This window comes from Bacillus rossius, chromosome 7 (assembly GCF_032445375.1).
Source record: "Bacillus rossius redtenbacheri isolate Brsri chromosome 7, Brsri_v3, whole genome shotgun sequence".
Lineage (NCBI taxonomy): Eukaryota > Metazoa > Arthropoda > Insecta > Phasmatodea > Bacillidae > Bacillus > Bacillus rossius.
In genome coordinates this window covers 62,494,153-62,515,437 of record NC_086335.1, presented here as the reverse complement: position 1 = coordinate 62,515,437, position 21,285 = coordinate 62,494,153, and the positions used below count along the sequence as shown (strand labels likewise).

The window sequence follows — 21,285 nt, the reverse complement described above, 5'->3', positions numbered from 1 at the left end:
TTACTTGAAAAGTACTAGTAAGTACATGATGCCTAAAATGTATGTAGCTCGATTTTCATCTGCCATACAGCTAGACATTTTGCAGATAAAACATTTTTTGCAAATTTCATATAAAAAGGAGGGCATTACTAGAACTAAGGACAAGCGGAAACTTTGATTCAATCTCCTAACTCAGTTACATGAATTAATCTGTAAGTTGTTTTAAACTATTATTCATTACCCAAAAAGACTCTTCCTGTGAGTACCTGAAAAGGAAGTCAATTCTGCTCGGTTAATATACCTAAGATACATTATAAAAATATATTTTGCTTCCTATATGAGTGATTATACACGGCAAAACCATGTTTCCATGTTTCACAAAATGATGTTTTTTAAATAGTCTAGTTGCCAAAATATTTTGTGAGCCTTAAAGTTAAACAAAACAGTTTTCCGGTCACCTATCTCCTAAAATACGTAGTTGATGGAGTATATTCATGTTATTTGCAAAAATTAAGACTTGTGAAATATTTGCTTGTTTGAAGAAGGTGAATTGTCTATAAATGGAAATAATGTACATCGAAATTCACACTGTGCTACTTAAAGTGTTGGTGTGTGTGTATGCACATATATCTTTACCTCGGAGGCATAAGACACTGACATTTAAAACAAACTTTCGATGAGCGCTGTCTAATGAATTTTAAATAGTACCTCACTTAATTACTCAATCTGTTTTCTACCTATAATATGTGCATTTGGGACATATCGTAGATATGAAATGTATGCCACTAGAAAGAACCTCAAACGATGGTCAAGTTTATGGTTAAAAGTTCATTTTGCCCAAAAGTGTACACAGTGTGTTCAGGGGCGCAACAACAGGGGTGGGGAAGGGTATTTTGCCCCCCACCCTCTGAAACCTTGAAGTGGGGGCAAACGGGGCAAAGAAAGTGCTGTGTAATCAATTTTTAGATAATAAAACTGCTTAAATAGCACCATTTTCCACCTTGAAATACAAATATTTCCCAGGGGGAATCCCCGCTTCAATAGGATGGATCGATGATTCTTTATATAAAGGTATATTGCCCCCCCCCCCCCTTTTGGAAATTTAGTTGTTGTGCCCCTGAGTGTGTTACGCCTTCGAGGCAAGCAGCTTCCAGAGGATGCGGCAGACGTGTCGCGAGGCGCGAGACGCACCTGTAGCTACATCTTGGTGAGCACCGACATCTCGGAGTCGCCCTGGACGCTGTTGAGGCCGTTGTCGGTGGTGATGGTGCCGCGCCGACAGCTGGCGGGGCAGGCCGTGGTCTCGGGCTCCGCCCCCGCCAGCGGCCTCAGCGGGGTGCCGTCCTGGCGCAGTCTCCGGCGGCCCCTCGACACGGACGACCTGAGCGACCCCACGCGCTCCCGCACCGCGTCCAGGTCCACGCACGGACACGCGCGCGCCAGGATCTCCTTGAACTCCTTGCGGAAGTTGTCGTTGAGCCAGCCGTACAGCAGCGGGTTGGAGCAGGCCGACGACATGCCCATCATGTGGCACACGGCGTAGCAGACCATCATGGAGCGGCGGTCCTCGCCGAACGGGTTGTAGAAGTCCACCACCAGGTTGAACGTGTTGAGCGGCATCCAGCTGACGCAGAAGATGAGCGCGATGGAGACCAGCAGCGAGTTGGTCTTCTTCATGCGGCGGTCGTCCTTGGGCCTGCGCTTCTGCGCTGCGGCGGCGGTCGTCGAGCCCGCGGCCGAGGAGCTCACGTAGCGGTACCTGAGCTTGCGGCAGATGCGCGAGTAGGACACGCTCACGATGATGATGGGCAGCACGTACTGCACGACGAGCGAGAAGACGGAGTAGTAGGCGCGGCCGTGCTCCACGGGCCACTCCTCCAGGCAGTAGGCGATGTACTCGATGCCGTAGCTGGGCAGGTTGATGTCGTGGTACTTGAGCGTCTTCCACACGAACATGGGGCTGGCGAGCACGAGGGAGGTCATCCATATGCACGTGAGGATGAACACCGCGCCCAGCTTCTGCAGGTTCTCCCTGGTGGGGTACACGATCACCTGGTAGCGGTCCAGCGCGATGGCCGTGATGGAGATGGTGGACACGAAGATGCTGGTGGCCTGCAGGGTGCCCATCATCTTGCAGGTGAAGGAGTGCCGGCCGAGCGGCCAGTACTTGGTGAGAATCTCCATGAGGGTGAGCGGCATGGTGATGAGGCAGAGCAGCAGGTCGGACACGGCCAGGTTCACGATGAACATGTTCCGCGCGGTGCGCATGGCCGGCTTCCTCACCACGGCGCACACCACGAGGCTGTTGCCCGCCGCGCCCACCACGATCATCGCGCTGTAGATGAAGATGAGGGAGTAGAAGGCGCCGTCGTCCAGGCTGCGGTTGCGCGCCACCTGGTCCAGCAGCGCAGGGTCGATGTTCCTGCTGGCGTTGAACAGCCACGAGAGGTTGCCCATCAGGTCCGAGATGTTGTACAGCTGCCGCATGAGGTCCGGCTCCATCGTGGACATCTGCGGCACAGGAGAACCTCCAGTTCAGTGGCGGACATTACACGACACGATTCCAGATAACAATCAGCTGGGTTGGAGGCAGAGGCAGATTTAGAGACAGGGCACGTAACTCCCCCCCCCCCCCCCAAAAGACGGGTTAAGTTAAATATGCACTGGATAATACGACTTCAGAAGTAACAAACAAGTATTTTACTAGGTCCAAACTACCTGTGTTCCACCCGGAAGACAATCCTGGATCCGTCCTTGGTATGAGCTACCTCTTAATGGTTCCTACATCACATGGAACTGTTATAACCTATGGCTGGTACTGATGTTTCGTAACAGCTTCCCCCGTGTGTTTTTTAAATAATAAAGAATGTTTTGATTAAAAATCAACCAAAATATTTTAATAACTGTCACCGATATTACAAAAATATTTAAAATTGGCCTGAACGTTAATTTTTCCAATATATTTCTAGTTCCATATTAACGACAACAGTGCTCAAATATTTTCATTTCATCAGCTGATTTCTGTTAATATTAAATGTTACCAAACGGACGAATTCGCGAAATGCAATATCACTCTTGTGTTAAAAACAGACGCTGTTACGGCTCACATTTCTCTTTGACGTTTTTGTGATTCCGTCCGAAACTCGCTCGACGCGTATCTGTTACTGAACCTCTGTGAAAATTGTTGACTGCATCACAGAGGCCGGTGCGCAGAGCGGAGCCGAAAACGGAAATGCGACGATCGACAAACGATAGTTCGGCGCGCTTCTGTTCCGCCGATTTCGTCTGCGCTGCACACCGGAGTTGATTGTGGCGCGCCGAAACCTGTTTGGACGGCGGTGTTGGTCAAAGTGAAACCCCTGTCACCGGTAAAAAGAAGCAGTCATCGAATTGAAACAAGTTTTCCCGTTGAATGACCACTGTAGGTGGAGACCTTTTATGAGCCTGAAATACTACAGTCTGAATAGCTACAAGTAGACAAAGCGCATTTTCATCGTGTGATGATTTATTGATCACCGGGACATACGCGTACACGCATGACCGCAGAGAACACATTTATTCAGGGGGTGGCCACGTCTGCATGATTACAAGGTAGTCGGATGACGACCACAACATTGTCTGAAGTGTAGTGTTTGCATCGTGGAAACAGTATTAAATGACTGGTTTTTCATGTAAGTGATTGTGTTTAACGACGTTGAATCTAATTCAGACTTAGAGACCACCACCATAAGTGGTCAAGCACAATTCCCGCAATATTTTGGGCTTGAAAATACGGTGATGGCAATGTAAAATTTGTGATTTCAACTACGTCACAACATGCCGTTTCTCTTGATAATTTCTAACTCAATCAATTTATTATTATTAAAGTAAAAAAGTAATATGATATGAAAGCATGTATCTAACTGAATTCGCATACTTCCAACTTTGATTCCCAACAGCCGACATGGATAAAGCCAACGAGCACCGGAGACGGCACTAAAATACACTAGCGACTAATACCGGACAGCTCTATACTAATAACAACTAACTAGAGACTAATACCGACCAGCTCTATACAATTATAATAAATACACTAGCGACAAATCCTGGACAGCACTTTACTAATAACACATCATTATAGTCTAATACTGGACAGCTCTATACTAATAACAACTAACTAGTGACTAATACATACTAGCTCTATATAATTATAATAAATACACTAGCGACTAATCCTGGACAGCACTTTACTAATAACACATAATTATAGGCTAATACCGGACAGCTGTATACTAATAACAACTAACTAGAGACTAATACATACCAGCTCTATATAATTATAATAAATACACTAGCGACTAATCCTGGACAGCATTATAGGCTAATACCGGACAGCTCTATACTAATAACAGCTAACTAGAGACTAATACAGACCAGCTCTATATAGTTATAATAAATACACTAGCGACTAACCCTGGACAGCACTTTACTAATGACACATCATTATATACTAATACTGGACAGCTCTATACTAATAACAACTAACTAGAGACTAATACAGACCAGCTCTATATAATTATAATAAATACACTAGCGACTAATCCTGGACAGCATTATAGGCTAATACCGGACAGCTCTATACTAATAACAGCTAACTAGAGACTAATACAGACCAGCTCTATATAGTTATAATAAATACACTAGCGACTAACCCTGGACAGCACTTTACTAATGACACATCATTATATACTAATACCGGACAGCTCTATACTAATAACAACTAACTAGAGACTAATACAGACCAGCTCTATATAATTATAATAAATACACTAGCGAATAATCCTGGGCAGCACTTTACTAATAACACATCATTATAGACTAATACCGGGCAGCTCTATACTAATGCCAAATATACTATAGACTAATGCCGAGGCTGACAAAGAGCCCCAACCATCGCCACTAGCAGGCTCAGTGAGATGATTATGCAGTGGTTTACTAAAGCCTTATGCGGGTGAATGGGACAGCACTACGTGCAATCTTGGACACAAACAAGAATCGAACACAGGAGTTTCAGATCACAAGCCAAAATTTCTAACCACTAAAAAATTGTGTTGGCTCGTTAGTTTATTTTCATTTCAAAAAGAGCCAACCATTGACTCCCTCCTTTATTGACTAATTTTCGTAATTAATAATTGGTTTAGTGGCGTATAATCTTGATTAGTGGCATATTTTGACCACATTTAGATATTACTAAGAACTGGAGAAATTAAAAAATATATTTTTTTATTAGTGTCTATAATTTTATAAATTAGCACCAATAAGACTTTTCATTCAACTTATTTTCAACATAATACTAACATTGTATAAGTTTAAAAACAGATTACTCATGTATGCAAATACTTACAATACTTAGACACTTTTGGTTTTTTTACAAGTAATTGCTCTTCTAGGTCAAAACAACAAAATAAATATAAATTGTTATTTTTCTTTGAAAATTGGTATTGTATTATGCTAGCAAACATATTGATGGTTTTTTTCATCTTATCAGCCAAACGTACACCTTTAGTCCGGGAGGCTAGAGATAATCTGCTGCAAATATGGTGAACGTGTTGTATGTGATGTATGTGTAAAAACCTGGCGTTGTTGTGACGTCAGTCCGATAGATGACAGACCGGTATGCCCAGTATGAACCATGCTATCTGTGTAATGGATATGGTTCCAACATTATGACAATGAAAAGAAATATTTCTTTTTCTTAGAAAAAAAAAACTTTTATTTTAATCATCTCGTTGATTCATGAGGGGAAATGAACTCCAGTACTTCGAATTTCTTAAAAAGAAGTTATATATTTTTACACCAGATATTATAATATATAATTTAACAATTAATCAATAAACTATTTTGTATTCGCACAGTTGCCACTAGAATATTTTTTCACTCTCTCGCCTGTGTTGTAGAGAATTAGTCTCTAGTGTATTTGTTATTAGTACAGAGCTGTTCGATATTAGTCTCTAGTGTATTTGTTATTAGTGTAGAGCTGCCAAGTATTAGAATCTATTTATTTGTGTTTGGTGATTAGCCGTCTTGCATTAGTCTCGAGTGTATTAGTTCGCGGTTTCATTTCGCGATAGGCTACAATTCATGCTGCTTTTGCCATTGGCTCACAGTTCATCTGGTTGTCACTGGACCAATTAGAATCATTTATCCAAAGAGGAAACTGTTCACAAGCAGCCCAGTCGAGACGTCTCACAAGTCGGAGGCCAACGAGCAGGTCTCTGGGTATAGAGGTCGTTGAACTCCTATCCCTAGCTATGATCTTGGAGGTCGCTTCGGGCCGTCGCCTCGAACCTTCTTGCGTGGTTTCGGCGCGAACTCGTCGCGCAAACAAAAACAAACGGAAGGTTTGTGAAAACAGACCAGGTGCACCGGGAGTAGTGGACCCAGACCTACAGCGACGTCTGGAACTCGCCCGCGAACCTCCGGTTCGGGTCCTGTGATTGGTCGCCGGAGTTACAGGGTGTCGCGCTGGCTTCGCGTCGACTCGCCACTCCCTGCTATGCTCGCTCAGGGGCCGTGTTCTTCCTTCCAACCCCCCCCCCCCCCCTCCTTCACCGGGTCAACACCCCGGCAATTAACAGTCCACTCCAAGAGCGTCACGCTCACTCGAGGTTAATTAAACCCACGGCGGCAGTGAAAACTACCGTCAGTAGCCATTCCCCCTCCCCCGCAAAACCATCCCTCTGGTTAATGGCAGTCGGCTAATTAATTTACGGCTTGAGAGGGGCTGTAAGGGCCCCGGAAATGCGGGAGTGTTTGGAGGGACGCGCGTCTAAATGGAAAAAAAAAGGGGGGTCGGATCCTCTCACTGTTAAAAATTCCCCGAATTCACAGAATACACGGATTTACAGGGAAAAAAATCTGTGTTCGTAATGTCAGAAAATTTCTTGAAAAAACATGAAGTAGCTTGGGTTCTGGGTTGTAGCCGCGTCCTTGCCGAATAATTCACCGACGTTTCGGTCGAAATTGCAGTCGCCATCATCAGGGAGCAGTTACCTACTGGACAATGGCCGTAAAAGCCTGCAAACATTCTTAAAAAAAAAAAATTTTTTTTGTTCTTGAAAATGTATCAGACTTTACCAACCATGCAAACGTACCGTACAAAAATTATCAGTTTCCCACATATTTAACTTTTTCATAAAGAAATGTAAGAGTGATACCACAGATTCATAGGATATACATTTAACACGAGTAAGTTACTATAACGGCCATACATTAAGATGGTATATTTTTCTAAGAAATATTTAAAATTTATGTTTTTGCTTTTAGAATACGGAGCCACAATTAATATATTTTAAATCTAATATTAGAATATTTTAATTTAATTTTTAGCTTCAGGATTCAAACCGAATATTCCTGAGGGTACTCGATGCGTTAGTCACTACTGTACGAAAAAAAAAAAAACAGCATGAGCACTCGGCAATCTTCAATAAGCCAATAATTTTTGCGAGAAAACGCAAATTAGCTGCGTCGAGTTATCTCTCCATGGTTCTGTATGGGACTGGATAAAATGTAGTGATGTTGGATTCTTGTATGTTCTCGAATCCTGGATTACAACTATTCAAGTTTGTTTCAGGTTCAATTTATACACATACTGTAGCGACCACGTCAGGAAAATAAACCTTTTGTGTTCACAATATAACATTAACAGCCAAAAGCCACTAACGGTAAATTGTGTTCAAACCAAAGTAAAATTTAAAAAAAAAAATAGAAAAAGAAGATGCTAATGAAACCGATTGTAGTATCACAGCGGTTTCTTAATAATAATGTTATCAGTATTAAAGTATTCTGTAATTTCACGTAGATTTTCTTTAAACAGTTTAATTCCATTGAAGATTTTTAACACATTGAAGACAATAAATCTATGGACTGTGTTTAATTTGACTACCGTATTTTTCTGTAGTTTTTTTAAGTAAATTGTATTTTATTATATCTCTTTTTTACATGAATTACACAAATGCGTTATGTTTTACAGAATATATATCACAAAACTTGTTGTTGTGGAAGTGCTGATATACTTTATATGTCTTACGAACAGAATTAACCAATCAAGTCCCAAGAGACCTGACAGTTTGGGCTTTATATCTCTAGGAATCAGAAAAATTTCGAAATACCTTCTTCCGAACTAATTAGCTGAGGTTTAGCGAGCGAGTAAATACAAAAGCTGTCACAGACTATGTAAGCTCGTCGAAACAGGGTTCGTAGAAGTTAGCAAACCTTCTAATTAAAACAAAACAAAAAAACTCTGGGCTGCTTTTACCGAAACAACCTACTCTCAAATCTTCCCAACAATCTCCCCTTCGCAAAACAGTAACCTCCTTTATCCTCCTAAACCAGAAGGAAGGTGTTCGTTACTGAGATAAGCTTAGCTGAGCGTAGAATCCAGCCGGAGAAATAGAGAGGCAAAGAAGATACGCGAACCCCAACACCGACGAAGACACACACAAGCTTGAATTATTTTGTTTATTTAAGTGAGATTTATTTGAGTTATGTTACGAGGAATGAAAAAAATGGCGAGTGTGATAAATATACGAAAACAGTTTATTTTAACTACATTTCTGGACGCGAATCACACGTAGTTTCCGCACCCGCCGCTAGAATACGCCGTCAGAGTATCTACGTTGACCATCAAATATTTACATTTGGAGACCAAATTTTTAAACTATATAATGAAACGACTCCGATGAAAGCAAAAAAATTGGTTGTCTGTAAAGTCGGTTTACGGACGATAGTTTAACGTGACAACATCATAACAAAGCATTGATGAAATGATTGCATATTTTTATGAATAAAATTGAATCATTTTTATTGAATTATCGCTATTTTGTATGGATACAAAGAAGGAGTGAAATGAAATATACAATTTAATTGATAAATTTACTTTTATTTGCACTCATTAATTCAAATATGTTTATTACTTTAACGAAGAAATTATTTTAACTATAACTTTTATACATGTTTGCTATTTAACTTCTTCCAATCTGTGTTATTCTGTTAAGGATAGGACGATGATAGGAAAAGTAGGAAACGAATGGGAGTGTTTCAAGTTTAATGTGCCTCGAAAAAGTCAAATCGATGGTTGTTCCAATCGAGTGGAAGAGAGATAGATGCGGCGCAAGCGTACAATGAGCGTAACGGGACATAGTGTAACGGACAATATACGTAACGGGACACTTTTTAGTGCGTGCAGCCGGCTTTCATAGATTTATTAGACGTCACGTCAAAAAAGACTTGGAAAATAAACTAAACCACGGCCATGGATTTGATTTTCGACAAGGAATATTATTAAAATACAGCCCATTGTTTTCAAATTCATTAAACAGTTAATATTGTGAAGTTTCTCTTAGGCTTTGTGAACTTGGGTTCGCGCCACCCGCCACAGATGGCAGCACCGTGGTTACACATTTCCGTTCCATGCGAATTCCATTCCATTCACGAAATTACTCCTACCAAATGCCGTGTACCGAGAGCTAAGATGTTACACATCAAGAACGCTTCATTGGTCTACTAACTTTGATGATGATGATGATGATGATGATGATGATGATGATGATGAAGATTTATTTATACACGTGTCCGAACACGGCGACTCAATATAACTTAAATGACTAAGATGTTTCATAGTTTACTACTCAGGTATAAACTTTTGTATTAAAATATTAATTTATCTAAATTCCATGACCTATTTTATGTGGCAAAATTAATGCGTGCTGTCTTGTCTTCCACTTAGCCTCGGTAGTATAATAAAAGTACATGTTAATTAAAAATAAAACAAAGAATTCATAACTAAGTTAACCTAAATAAAAACAATAAAAAGCAAATAAAAACAAATTTACAATATATACCAAATAAATAAAATGTTATAGTAAGTATACAAATATTAAAAATGAAAACATAATAAGCTTACAGTGTTTTTACGTAGCCTAAAACAAAACTTAAAACCAAATAAAAAAAAAGATATTTTTACGGAAGGATTCATTAACAAAATAATTGAAATGATACTACAGTAAAACATGTTTTGAGATAATATATCTTAAAAAATCGATTTAAATGCAAAAAAAAACTATCCAATAAATACTAATACAATGTTTCTGGTGCATATACATATTTGTATAGTTTAAATTACGCTCCTGATATTTTTAGTATGCTGGGTCTGTTTTTGTCTCTTTATTGTTACGTTGTTTTGAGATGCCCCTCAATGACGAGTGAAATGTTTGACTAGTCGTTAAGGTTTCATAAGCATCAAAACCTTGGTAAGTTTGGACGTAACTCAATGCCACCACTGTATTTCTTAAATACACACAAATTATCTATCTATAAAATTAACATTTTATTGAATAGTTTAAAAACCAACTTCACCCACAGGTTGCCTACATCCGATAAAATTTACGTCTAACCTAATTTAAAGCCGTGTCTTTCGCAACAGGTTATAACGAACGGAACAAGACGATATCTTTGGTATAATTTACCGATAATGATTAACAAATTGTCTTAAAAAAACTACCTTTCAAAATAATTATAATTTTAACGTGAATATTTAACTGGCCATTAATTAATTTAACGGGATTGATATGTTATTGACACTATAATGTTTTTTAACATGTCAGTTATTTCCTTTGAATACAGTCTCAACTTATTTCTAATTGAATTTTTAAATAAAAGTATTTTATTTTATTGAACAATATATAGAAATCATTGAAATAAAACAAAACTGCACATATCTTTATCATCTCAATTTTTCATAAAAAAAAAACAACCCCCACCAGAAACTTTCCAGAAAACGTGCTACTTACCTACATGAAGCGAAGAAATTAAGTTAACAGAGTGAAATAATAATGACAAACGATATAACAAAACAGATTTTTGAAGTAACATGAATTTAAATATAACAGTAAGTTGTAACAATAAATTTTTTTAAAGCAGCACACATTTAAATTCTCTATCTTACCAAGCAAATAACCAAGCTAGAACTGTCTTTGTGACTGACGTAAAATTTGAAACCTCTATTGGACGTAGTTCGCTTTGTTGTTGTATTGTTTTTTTGGAAATTAATTTAAAAAATGGATTGGCAAGCTGACTCTTACACTAAATTCTAGTTACAATTCACAATAATTATAGCAGAACTATGTCATCACTAATTAACTCAAGCATTAAAAAAAATTATAATAGTTGAAATTATTGAATTTTTTCTACATCAACGTTATGTTAACTTGAAAAAAAGTTATTTAATTGAATACTATTCATGGACTCTGACCAAATTTACATGTTCTCACACAATCTACGTTGCAATCCACAAAGAAAAAAATGTATTAATTTCCTTGCACAGTAACACTAAGTTACTTAATTATTATGATATTTTTTCACATATAATAATAACAGTAAAGTACAGGTAACAAATGTGACTCAGTAATTAGAGCATACGAAACAGCGTACACGGAAGTTAAATTGCTTAGCAACTGGAATGCCTAGCATTTCCAGTTTACTAAGATGAAGTTTCCAGAGTCGTCTCGAGTTGCGACCTTTTATGGTATTCTTTTTTAATTAATTTCAGGAAGTTTAACAGTTATTCCCTGTGGCACGGGCATCATTTAAACTAGCCGAGGATAACCAACTGCAGCAATTAGTTTTAATTAATGACTCGAGACCTTTATGGTTCCCCTCCTAACTCAATTCCGTGAATGCAAGAAGTGTCTTCTCAGTAGTAAATCTTGCGTGTATGTGGATATTTATTTACTTTAAAAATGTGTACACGTGCGTAGAGTTCACGCGTGACAAGTGAAACTTTTTGATCATTAGGTATAGACATATAAATAAATCGTATTTTTATTAAATTGTAAAATAGATAATTGAGAATAGTAAGGATGCGGGTATGATTTTAAAAGAAAATAATTATTTTTTTCCCGCGCCCTGTACTCTCGCATCCAAACACTGGCATTTTTAGACTCCCATTTTCGGGGCTTATTCCCATGTTGTCTTTAATAGTACCTCTTATATGCTTCTGTTATTTTTTTAATTGTTATGCATGATGTTAAAATTACGATCTCCAGCTGAATAAAATGAAAGAACAAAAGAAACAAAACACTCCGATCGAACACAAATTAAACTTATTTAGTCCATCTCACACATCTATAAGTCCTTCTGAAATTTTAAAATCACATGCCAAAAACAAATTACACTTATAAAGCTAACCTCTTAAGTCCATACAATTTTTTTTTACACTTTCAATCACACTGAACACATAAAAATGCATGATACTTATAAATTTAATTGCACAAATCAGTAGCCCTTTTACACACGTATCAATAAATTGTAGATACAATAAATAAAATAAATGAAATACGGTAGCTCAATCGTAAGCCGTTACGAAAACTGAGGAGTAGACAAACACAAGCAGCGTTACGAGAAATCTGCAGCATCAGTACTGCGTCATTTCTACCTCTCCCCTGTCGTCTCCTCTTTCAACCGTTACAATTAGCATATAGCATGCTTTGCCACGTAACTATCCCTACCCCTTTGTTATTCCATTCGAACACTAATGCAAGCGTTGGAGTGGCGTCGCCGCTGACGCACTCTCCTCCTCTACCGGTTCCCCGACCACGTACCTAACTCTTCCCCTCATGCGATCGGAATTTCCGTAACTCTCGAAAATTGTAGCCCCTTCAGCAATTAACTTTATTAGTATCATTCATTGTCATGTGAATAGTGTGATTGAAAATGTAAAAAAAAAAAAAAATGCGTATAGACTTAAGAGGTTAGCGTTATAAGTGTAATTTATTTTTGGTATGCGAACACTGTGATTTTAAATATCAAAAGGACATACAGACTTGTTTGAGTGGAGTGTTTTCGTTTTTTTTCATATGAGATCATACCCGCATCTTTATTATTCTCAATTATTATCTATTGTTAAATATTAAAAAAAGTAATACAAATTTTACTTCTATCAATACCTAATGCGCAAGAAGTTTCACTACTGTTGCGCTTTGACTCCTCGCACACTTCTTTTGACGTGAATACGTCTTTAAAATTGCTTCCATAGTGGGAGGCAATTAAAAAAAACGAATGATAACCAAATCGGTTTGGTGTTGCAGATACGTAGATGTGATCTCCATCCGAAATTTAATTACACCACTGGATGGCTAAAGGATCAAAGAACTCGTTACGCTAAGTGAGGACTGCGACGCATCTCGCGCGGTGGAGGGGGGAAGCGCCGCCATTTTGAGGTCAATTTTCTGCTTTTCGAGGTTTCCATTTAGCACAACTTTTGTATCGTAGAAGCTACGACGTTCGTTAAAGTTTCAATCGTCAGCTCTCGTCAAAATCTGTCGATTATAAAACATTAGTGTAAAATAGATGGTGTTACAATAAAAAAAATAGCGTATTTTATATTTTGTATAGAAAATATCACTTGTTACGTACACGTATTCTCGTACAACACACGGCCGTGTTCATGGCACAGCCATACCCCATTTTTTAAATTTTTTTCAAAGCTCAAGACACACATTAACGTCCACTGTTCTATTCCAAATAAAACGAACGACTGCACTTGCTTGATTCTCTTCGCCTTATCCTCGCCAGCAGTCTCTGGCCGCAGGAAAAGGCGCGGCCGAGGTGGAATTCATGAGACAGCGCGGATAAACCTGGTCTCGCGCGGCGACTAGAGATTTCTTTCCCCGGGCCCGACCGAGCGCCTGTCTCTCTCTCGTGATTACTACTTCTCCCGCCTCCCTTGTAGCGCTGCGAGCTGATGAGATTTCTCTTCCTTTCTTTTCTCTCCCTCTCTCCCTCTCTCTCTGCCGTCGAAAATGCGAAGACGTACTCGTGAAGCCTGATAACACTCCAAGAGAACAGCCCCCCCCCCCCCCCCCCCGGCCTAACTGCCAAAAAAAAAACTTATTCTTGTCGTGTACGCATCTCGGATCTGTAGTTACGTAAGTGGTCAGGTACGTGAGTTGAAAAAAGTCACATAACCACCGATATGTGTTTGTAGAATCGGTTAGTTTTTAACTTTCTCTCAATTATTTTAAATCAGAAAAATAAAATTACATATTTTTAATGCATTTCGTAAGGTGTGATTTCGTGAATGGAACAAAAGTATCAATATTTTAATTAAAATCCTGGTCGAAAATCACGTCCCAAAACGGGGTTTAGTAATTTTTCAAGTTAATGACTCGGTAGTCGACATAGCTGCTTCGGCAGCGAATTCTAGCGGCGGGTGCGGAAACTACGTGTGATTCGCGTCCAGAAATGTAGTAGAAAACACAATTTTCGTGTATTTATCCCACTCGGCATTATTTTAAAAATTTCTACGTTAAATTTAGTGTCCGAGGCCCGCTTTTCGTATTATAAGTTTCCCTATAAATCGGGTATATGATAGTATTATTTAGCTGATTTAAATCAGTGTTGCAGATTTACATTGACTGACAGTGCCTACTGAAATAAAGAAGTTATTAACTGTTTCTTCCATTTGCTGATTTATAAATAGTGACGCTATTTTATTTTTTGTTCAATTTAGTTATTAAAATTGTAGAATTATGTTTTATTTGTTTTTATTTAATAATTTATGTTTATTTATGAGGATGGTGCAATTAGAAGCATTCGAGATACCTACATATTTCTCTATGCTGGTTTTACAAAATCTATGTAATTGTGAGTGTGATGCAAGCTAAATATTAAAATTAAATACTAGGTGGTATGGATGTCTTAATACAAATCAGGTAAAAAAAAATTAATCGGAATGCAACTGTGCCATTCACTTGGTACACACATTTTCTTACAAAATACTCTTACGTAGGTACTAAACCAATGCCATTCATTGACTTTCGAAGGTTAAAAAGTAAAATTTCAGTGATTTGAGTCAAGTTTTATTAAAATTAATATTATTAAATAACTTAATTAGCCTTTCAGCGTTACGTTGTGTATAACGTGCGTTTACGTTTTAAATTAGTTTAGGAATTAAGAATTAGTCTTGTGTTTAAAAATGGCTCTATGTATAAAAATGTAGTGGTTTACGATTAATGAATATACTGTATTTAATATACAGCCATTACACGTTGGTTCGGAATATTAGCATTATTTGAAATAGTATTTACATATTAAAATTAAACATTTGCGATTCTGTTTTTTTTTTTTTTACTAATTCTAGGTTACGAGCTGAAATTTCGAAATTTTTAAGTACAATCGTAGCCATGTTTCTGGTTATTTCAAGAAGTAACAAATTTCACCATAAGCAAAAAACAATAGGCAAAGATATTTAACCAAAATGCACTTAAAATTATAGACAGTAAATACCTACAAATAAAAAACTTCCGCTTTTATAAAATGGCTGCATTGCCCATTTAAATTGCTGGAATTAACGACCGCTAATTCAGTCATAAACAGGAAATTTTAATTATTACTTAACCGTGTTCTCATTGGCGTACAGCTCAAGTTCATAATACAAATAAGTTTCTTTAATCGTAAACACACCTTTCCGAGGAGTATTTAAACACATTTATGCGTTAACTTGATTTTATCACGATTCCCCGTGCAATATTCTCCGTATAAATAAATCAGTTCGTGCATGTCTCTGCACTTACACTGTTGAATATTTTAAGCTTAAATTTACAAGGACACTGGTTGCAAATCACCCAGGGAGCTTCGTAAATTTACTTATCTTCGAAAATTAACGTATTTATAACATGAATCAACAATAATAAACTCATGATATGAACCAAACATTCAGAACTCTTGTTGAATATACAGCAAACATCTTAATTTCTATTCCCTTTCACGCGTATGTTTATCCTGTTTACAACGAAACAATCAACTCGAAATTGGAATCAGGCGCAGTTTAGAATATCTAAGATCACGAAGGACACTTCGTTTATTTCAGGTTTTTTCCTTGGTTGAAAAAGTCGTAAATTAACTGTAATTTCTAGCAGCGCGGTGACAGGCACTAAGTCAGGACTCAGCTTCGCCGACTAGGCCTAGAACTTTTTTTTATGACGTGTTTCCGCAGTGCAGGGCTGAAGAATTATCACCCACGCGGGAGCCTAAAAATATATATGTATGTATATGTGGGAGGAAACTTTCAATTCGCTTCCCCGCCGCGTCGAACACCCATAAATCGGGGAGTCACAAATATCACGCTCTTGGGTTGGTAGGAGTGGAAAACAAAAGACAAAAATTTCCAGAGATTTGTTTCAAGTCCAATGAAATATCGTTTCCGTCTCGGCCTTTATCGAGTTACGAAATTGTCCCAAGCTTACGTCACACCCACACGTCCCAACGTCGATCAGACTGTTTTTTTTTTTTTGTGAATGTAACAGAAATATTCACGTAAAATTTCAGATAGGCCTAGCTGTAAATTTGTACATTTACACGAAAACAACTTTATCATTACATAATAGTGTTTGCGGTAATTCTGCGCACGGATTCTTACGCTTTTATGTTTTACCAGTAAGTCCATTAGTTAAATTTACTTGTTAAACGTTCTCTGAACAACTTTTCAGTATTGACTGCACAAATTTATAAGCAAAATAAAACAAAATAAAATTATTTTATTTAATATTAGATATTTTTTTCCATTGTTAAAAAAATTAGGTTTGAATGAAACATCAATTAAAAAATTAAATAATGCGGCAATTTTCGTAAGAAATATTTGGTATTATCTAAAAAAAAAGTATTTCATGTATTCAAAAATAACCATAGCCACATGTAGTAGATACAAAGTTACAACATCTATTTTTTGGGAACTGGTTTCCAAAGGAATATTTTTTGTATAAGTTAGGAATTATTTTTTTCTGTGAAGAATTTAAGTGCGCAACAGCTCAAATTAAATGATTTAAAGCATTTTCATGGACACGCGCTATTGCTGATTTTCACTGTATGTCATAGAGGCACCACCGGAATGGACAAGAAATAAGAATACACAAACACATAGAAAAAAAAAACAAGCTAAAACGGAAACAGCAATAGATACTTCCGTGAAAGGGATTTGTGAAAGAAAAAAAATCATCACGGCACAGACGAACACAATGAACAATAAAATTATTTCACGACGTGAAAACCGCTGAAACCAATATGGCGTCTTTCGTTTCCATCTATCCTCTTTAACGTGAGCGAAGGTAACTTGAGTTGGATTAGCCCGCGCAGTAGGGAGGGGGGGGGGATGCAGACAAATCGACTGCCTGGCAAAACAAGACTCCAGTGGAAATACTCGCTGGCACATCAGCAATGTTTCGTTAGCTCTTCGCGAGGGATAATAGAAGCAAACACTGATGCGAAAGAAGCGGACCTGTTGAGGAAACCGGGCACAAAAGAAATAAATAAGCCGTGGAAGCGGGCTGGGAGGATAATGCGCCGTCATAGCAATAACATTCGCAAGTGGATGACAGCCCCCTTCTGGTTACCGTCGGAATTGAAAGATGAACAACTCATAAGGGATTAATATGATACTTTCACCACAACACTCCACCAACTCACCAGATAAATATTTAAAGGGCTTTTGGAAAAAACAACCATAGTCCCAAAATGAAAAAAAATATTTTTTCGGGAAAAGCCAAAAACAAAAATTTTTTCTCCTTTGCTGTAACACAAATCACACTTCCTTACTCGCATTCGATGTTTTGATCAACACTAATATGCTTATATAGTTAAACACTGAGGGTTAAAACTTTCGTAGCTCTGGATTATGAGTGTTTTTTGCCAAAACAAAAACTAAAATCATATTCTTTTGTGCCACTGCGCACTCAAATATGTTTATATACATAGTTGCGCGAATATAAACAACCTAATGTTCTGATTTTACCAAAATCAACGAGACAAATGCTTGCAGTGTGGTATGAACACACTATGAAGGCAACTTATATTTCACCGTACTATATGTAGGAATGATATATCCGCTCTTAAACGATACTGCAGGAGAGTACAACTAATCGACACTTAATATTTCTCTTTTTGTTAGGTACAGACTAACACATACAGTTCATGTCAACAGGGAATTTATCTCAATAAATAGTACACATTGGTGATGCAAACATTCTGTTAGGTTCTGACACACTGTAAATATATAGGCTGTTGGGAAAAATTGTCCGTAATATTTTATACTATCATATATGTCAAAACAGTAGCAAACGGTATACAATTTGTACTCAAAATATTTCAAACAAAAGGAATGATTGACAAAAATCTGTTAGTAAACCAATGGCTAGCTTTATAAGAACAATAGTAAAATTATTATTCACAACCCAATATTTCTTCAGAACAAATAGGCCTTTCTGTGTAGGCCTAATCTTAGAAAATGGCAGGAAATAATGACGCGTACATCAAACAATAGTATTAGTGTGACAAGACCTTATATAAGGCACAACACATTTAAGTTTATTTAATTAAATTAACTTTTTTACGGGCTTCGACTAGTTATAATCAGTGGTAGGCTTCAAAATTGTATAAATGGATCACTGGGGAGACGAGTGTTAGTTTTATGATAAAACTCACCGTAACATTGTTATTGTTCACGTAGTTAAAGAAATTATCTTTTATTTACGTTAAAATTCAGTGCTCTCCAATTCACTTGAATTTAAATAAGCGACTGAGCATCTCTTAACGGTCGCTAATAATGGTGGCTATAGGTTGGACCAAGGCCATACTAGAATTATTTAAATGCAGTAGTTTGCTAATACTCATACCTTGAAGTATTCTCCTATGCACTTAATATTAAATAGAACACATTATTTTAGGTGTACACTATTTTATTTCACCGATTTATGCGGGAACTAATGTGAGCTGCGTTAAGTATCACTTTTCAGAATATATATATATATATATATATATATATATATATATATATATATATTCCATTATTGTTCAAATATCAGCTCATTCACCAGAACGTCCGTGATTGGTTCTGAAGCCCCGGACAGATGAATTCCGAGTCAACAAACAAACGTTATACAAAATCAAAACAAAAATTATTTATTAAAAGTTTTCAAAAACACGAATAATTGGATATTTAATGTTTATTACATAACGTTATTATTAACATCTTAAAAGTTCGTTGTAGGAGCAATACTTGCTCCCAGACGCATACTCCGTGATTTCATAGAGTAGGCCTATTATTGATATAGAACAATAGTTTGTTTTATTTGGCCAAATACTGATTATGCTCCAATTATAAGAGTATTGTTTAAAATAGTGTGTAAATAGACGGAGACTATCTTAGCTGTGCTGTTGTTTCAGCACACTTAATTGATTGATATTTGATACAAGGAAAGAATTTGAAAACTGACAAGTAAACAACGTTAATGTAAAACAAATTTGGAAACATGTATAGGATAGCATAAAAATAGATTAAAAAAATTACTTAAACACGATAAAATAATAGTACAAATAAACAATAGTATCTGATCATTGAACTCCTGCTGGAGATATTGGCAGTTATTTATACTAAGAATTTTTTGGTTGGATACTATACAGAAAAATCCTACTAATATTATTATATGCGAAAGTTTGTGTGTGTGTGTGTGTATATATATATATATATATATATATATATATATATATATATATATATTTGTTACCATTCCCATTGTTAATGGCTAAACGGATTTTCTTGAACGTATATAGTTATTTTGTGTCCTGGAACCGGGCATAGGGTACTTTTCATCCCGGAAAAAATGCATAGTTCCTATGGGATAGTAACAAAACCTAACTCTGCAATTGCCGATTTCCGATATTTGTCGAAAATTTAATGGTATTGTTGATGCTTACTTCGTCTCCATGGCAACGGCCATTGATTTTGTTGACGAATTCTTCGTCTCCGTTTAAATTATTTAAGATCGTTAAAGATATTTTTTTTTATTATATGTCATACAGCCTTGAAACTCAAGTGATTTTACTTATTTTACTATGTGTTCAGACTGGGCAAAGCCGGATACTTCAGCTAGTATATGTATATGTCGTCACTGACCACAGAAATTTATTAAAAAAATAATTATATTTCATTAGGTGAAAACCTTTGGAAAAATAATAATAATCTGTGTTCGTATTTTCTCAGTGGTACAAAAATTTATGGTTTTAGTCCCAGCCTTTGCATTAGTGTAATTTCACTGGTCTTTGAAAATAACATTTTACTGTACGGAAAAATTAAAAGGGAATATAAAACACTATACTCACAACTACCTACCAATGTTGTTAATAAGTTCTGATTCCTACGTATTATAAATATGCACACATTCATATATTCTCAAATTAAAAAACAAATTAATGTTGAGGCGTAACACAAATATGGGAGACTTAAAGTAGGTATCTGGCGGCAGTCTAGACTAAAATTTTTTGTAAACTTTAAAGACACTTGCCACAGCGGCAGATAGGGGTTACATATCACCTACCTCCTTCCCCGAATTTAAGACTTCTTTTTTTTTGTTATAGATTTCAACGAATGTGGTATGTTATTTTGTTACACCTGGTACTGCAAACTACGCATTAAGTAACACCTGTTGAGGGTGTTAATGCAATAGCCCAAACGTCTTGTTGTGGTAAAGGTTTTTCAATAAACAAGTTGGAATGTTATGACTTTAATTTTTTTTTCATAAACCCTCCTTCCCACCATTGAAAAATAATTTTTGTGACTAAGAACGCACTTGTGTTTTGATCAAGGGTTATTTGACACGCCTTGAATGATTATAAGCGCCGGAAAAAAAAATTGAAATTTTACAGGAGCCAAGAACTTAATTATGCGCACGTCTGTGGATTGTAGCCTTGAACCACAACATAACGATATTTTTTTTGCACGTCTCTGCTCGTAAGCAAATGTGGTAAAGTTTTATTTCGGGTAATTTAGTTTATTTTTTTATAAACAAATTTCGTTTTAAGCAACTTGAAACAGGTTTTTTTTTTCGAGTTAGTTTCGAGGCAATTATATAAAATTACACAGGTTGTTGGTAATTTTTTTTTAGCGTAAATTTTGTTTTTCTCTTCTCTGCCGAACAGTAAGGGGTCGCTCGTAGCTAGTCGGCTGGGGCCCGCCCGGGGGTTGTTTCAGAGGACAGGGGCGCAAACTAGTTAACTCCCCCGTCACGCGCAACACCCTTCCCGCCCCCCCCCCCCCCCCCGGCCGGGGGTTGTGGGGGAGGGAGGGGTGAAGCAGAAGCCCAGGCCACGTCATTAGGCATCTCGTTCCCTTTGTGTCTCCATTCAACCCTCTCGAAGCGCAGCTCTTAGCACCGCCAACAAAGGGGGGGGGGGGGGGGGGGGGGAGGGGTTGAAAAACAAAAGTTAAAATTAAATTTT

General features: G+C 37.3%; 1 protein-coding gene across 1 annotated transcript in view; it reads right to left on the bottom strand.

The window, feature by feature from the left end:
- LOC134534184 (neuropeptide F receptor-like) overlaps positions 1 to 21,285 on the bottom strand; it is a 358,451-nt gene that overhangs the window by 57,056 nt on the left and 280,110 nt on the right. The window contains exon 3 of the mRNA XM_063372336.1: positions 1,171 to 2,490. Within this exon, the coding sequence (XP_063228406.1) occupies positions 1,177 to 2,490 (1,314 nt within the window). The 3' untranslated portion in view covers positions 1,171 to 1,176. The remainder of the gene's footprint in view (positions 1 to 1,170; positions 2,491 to 21,285) is intronic.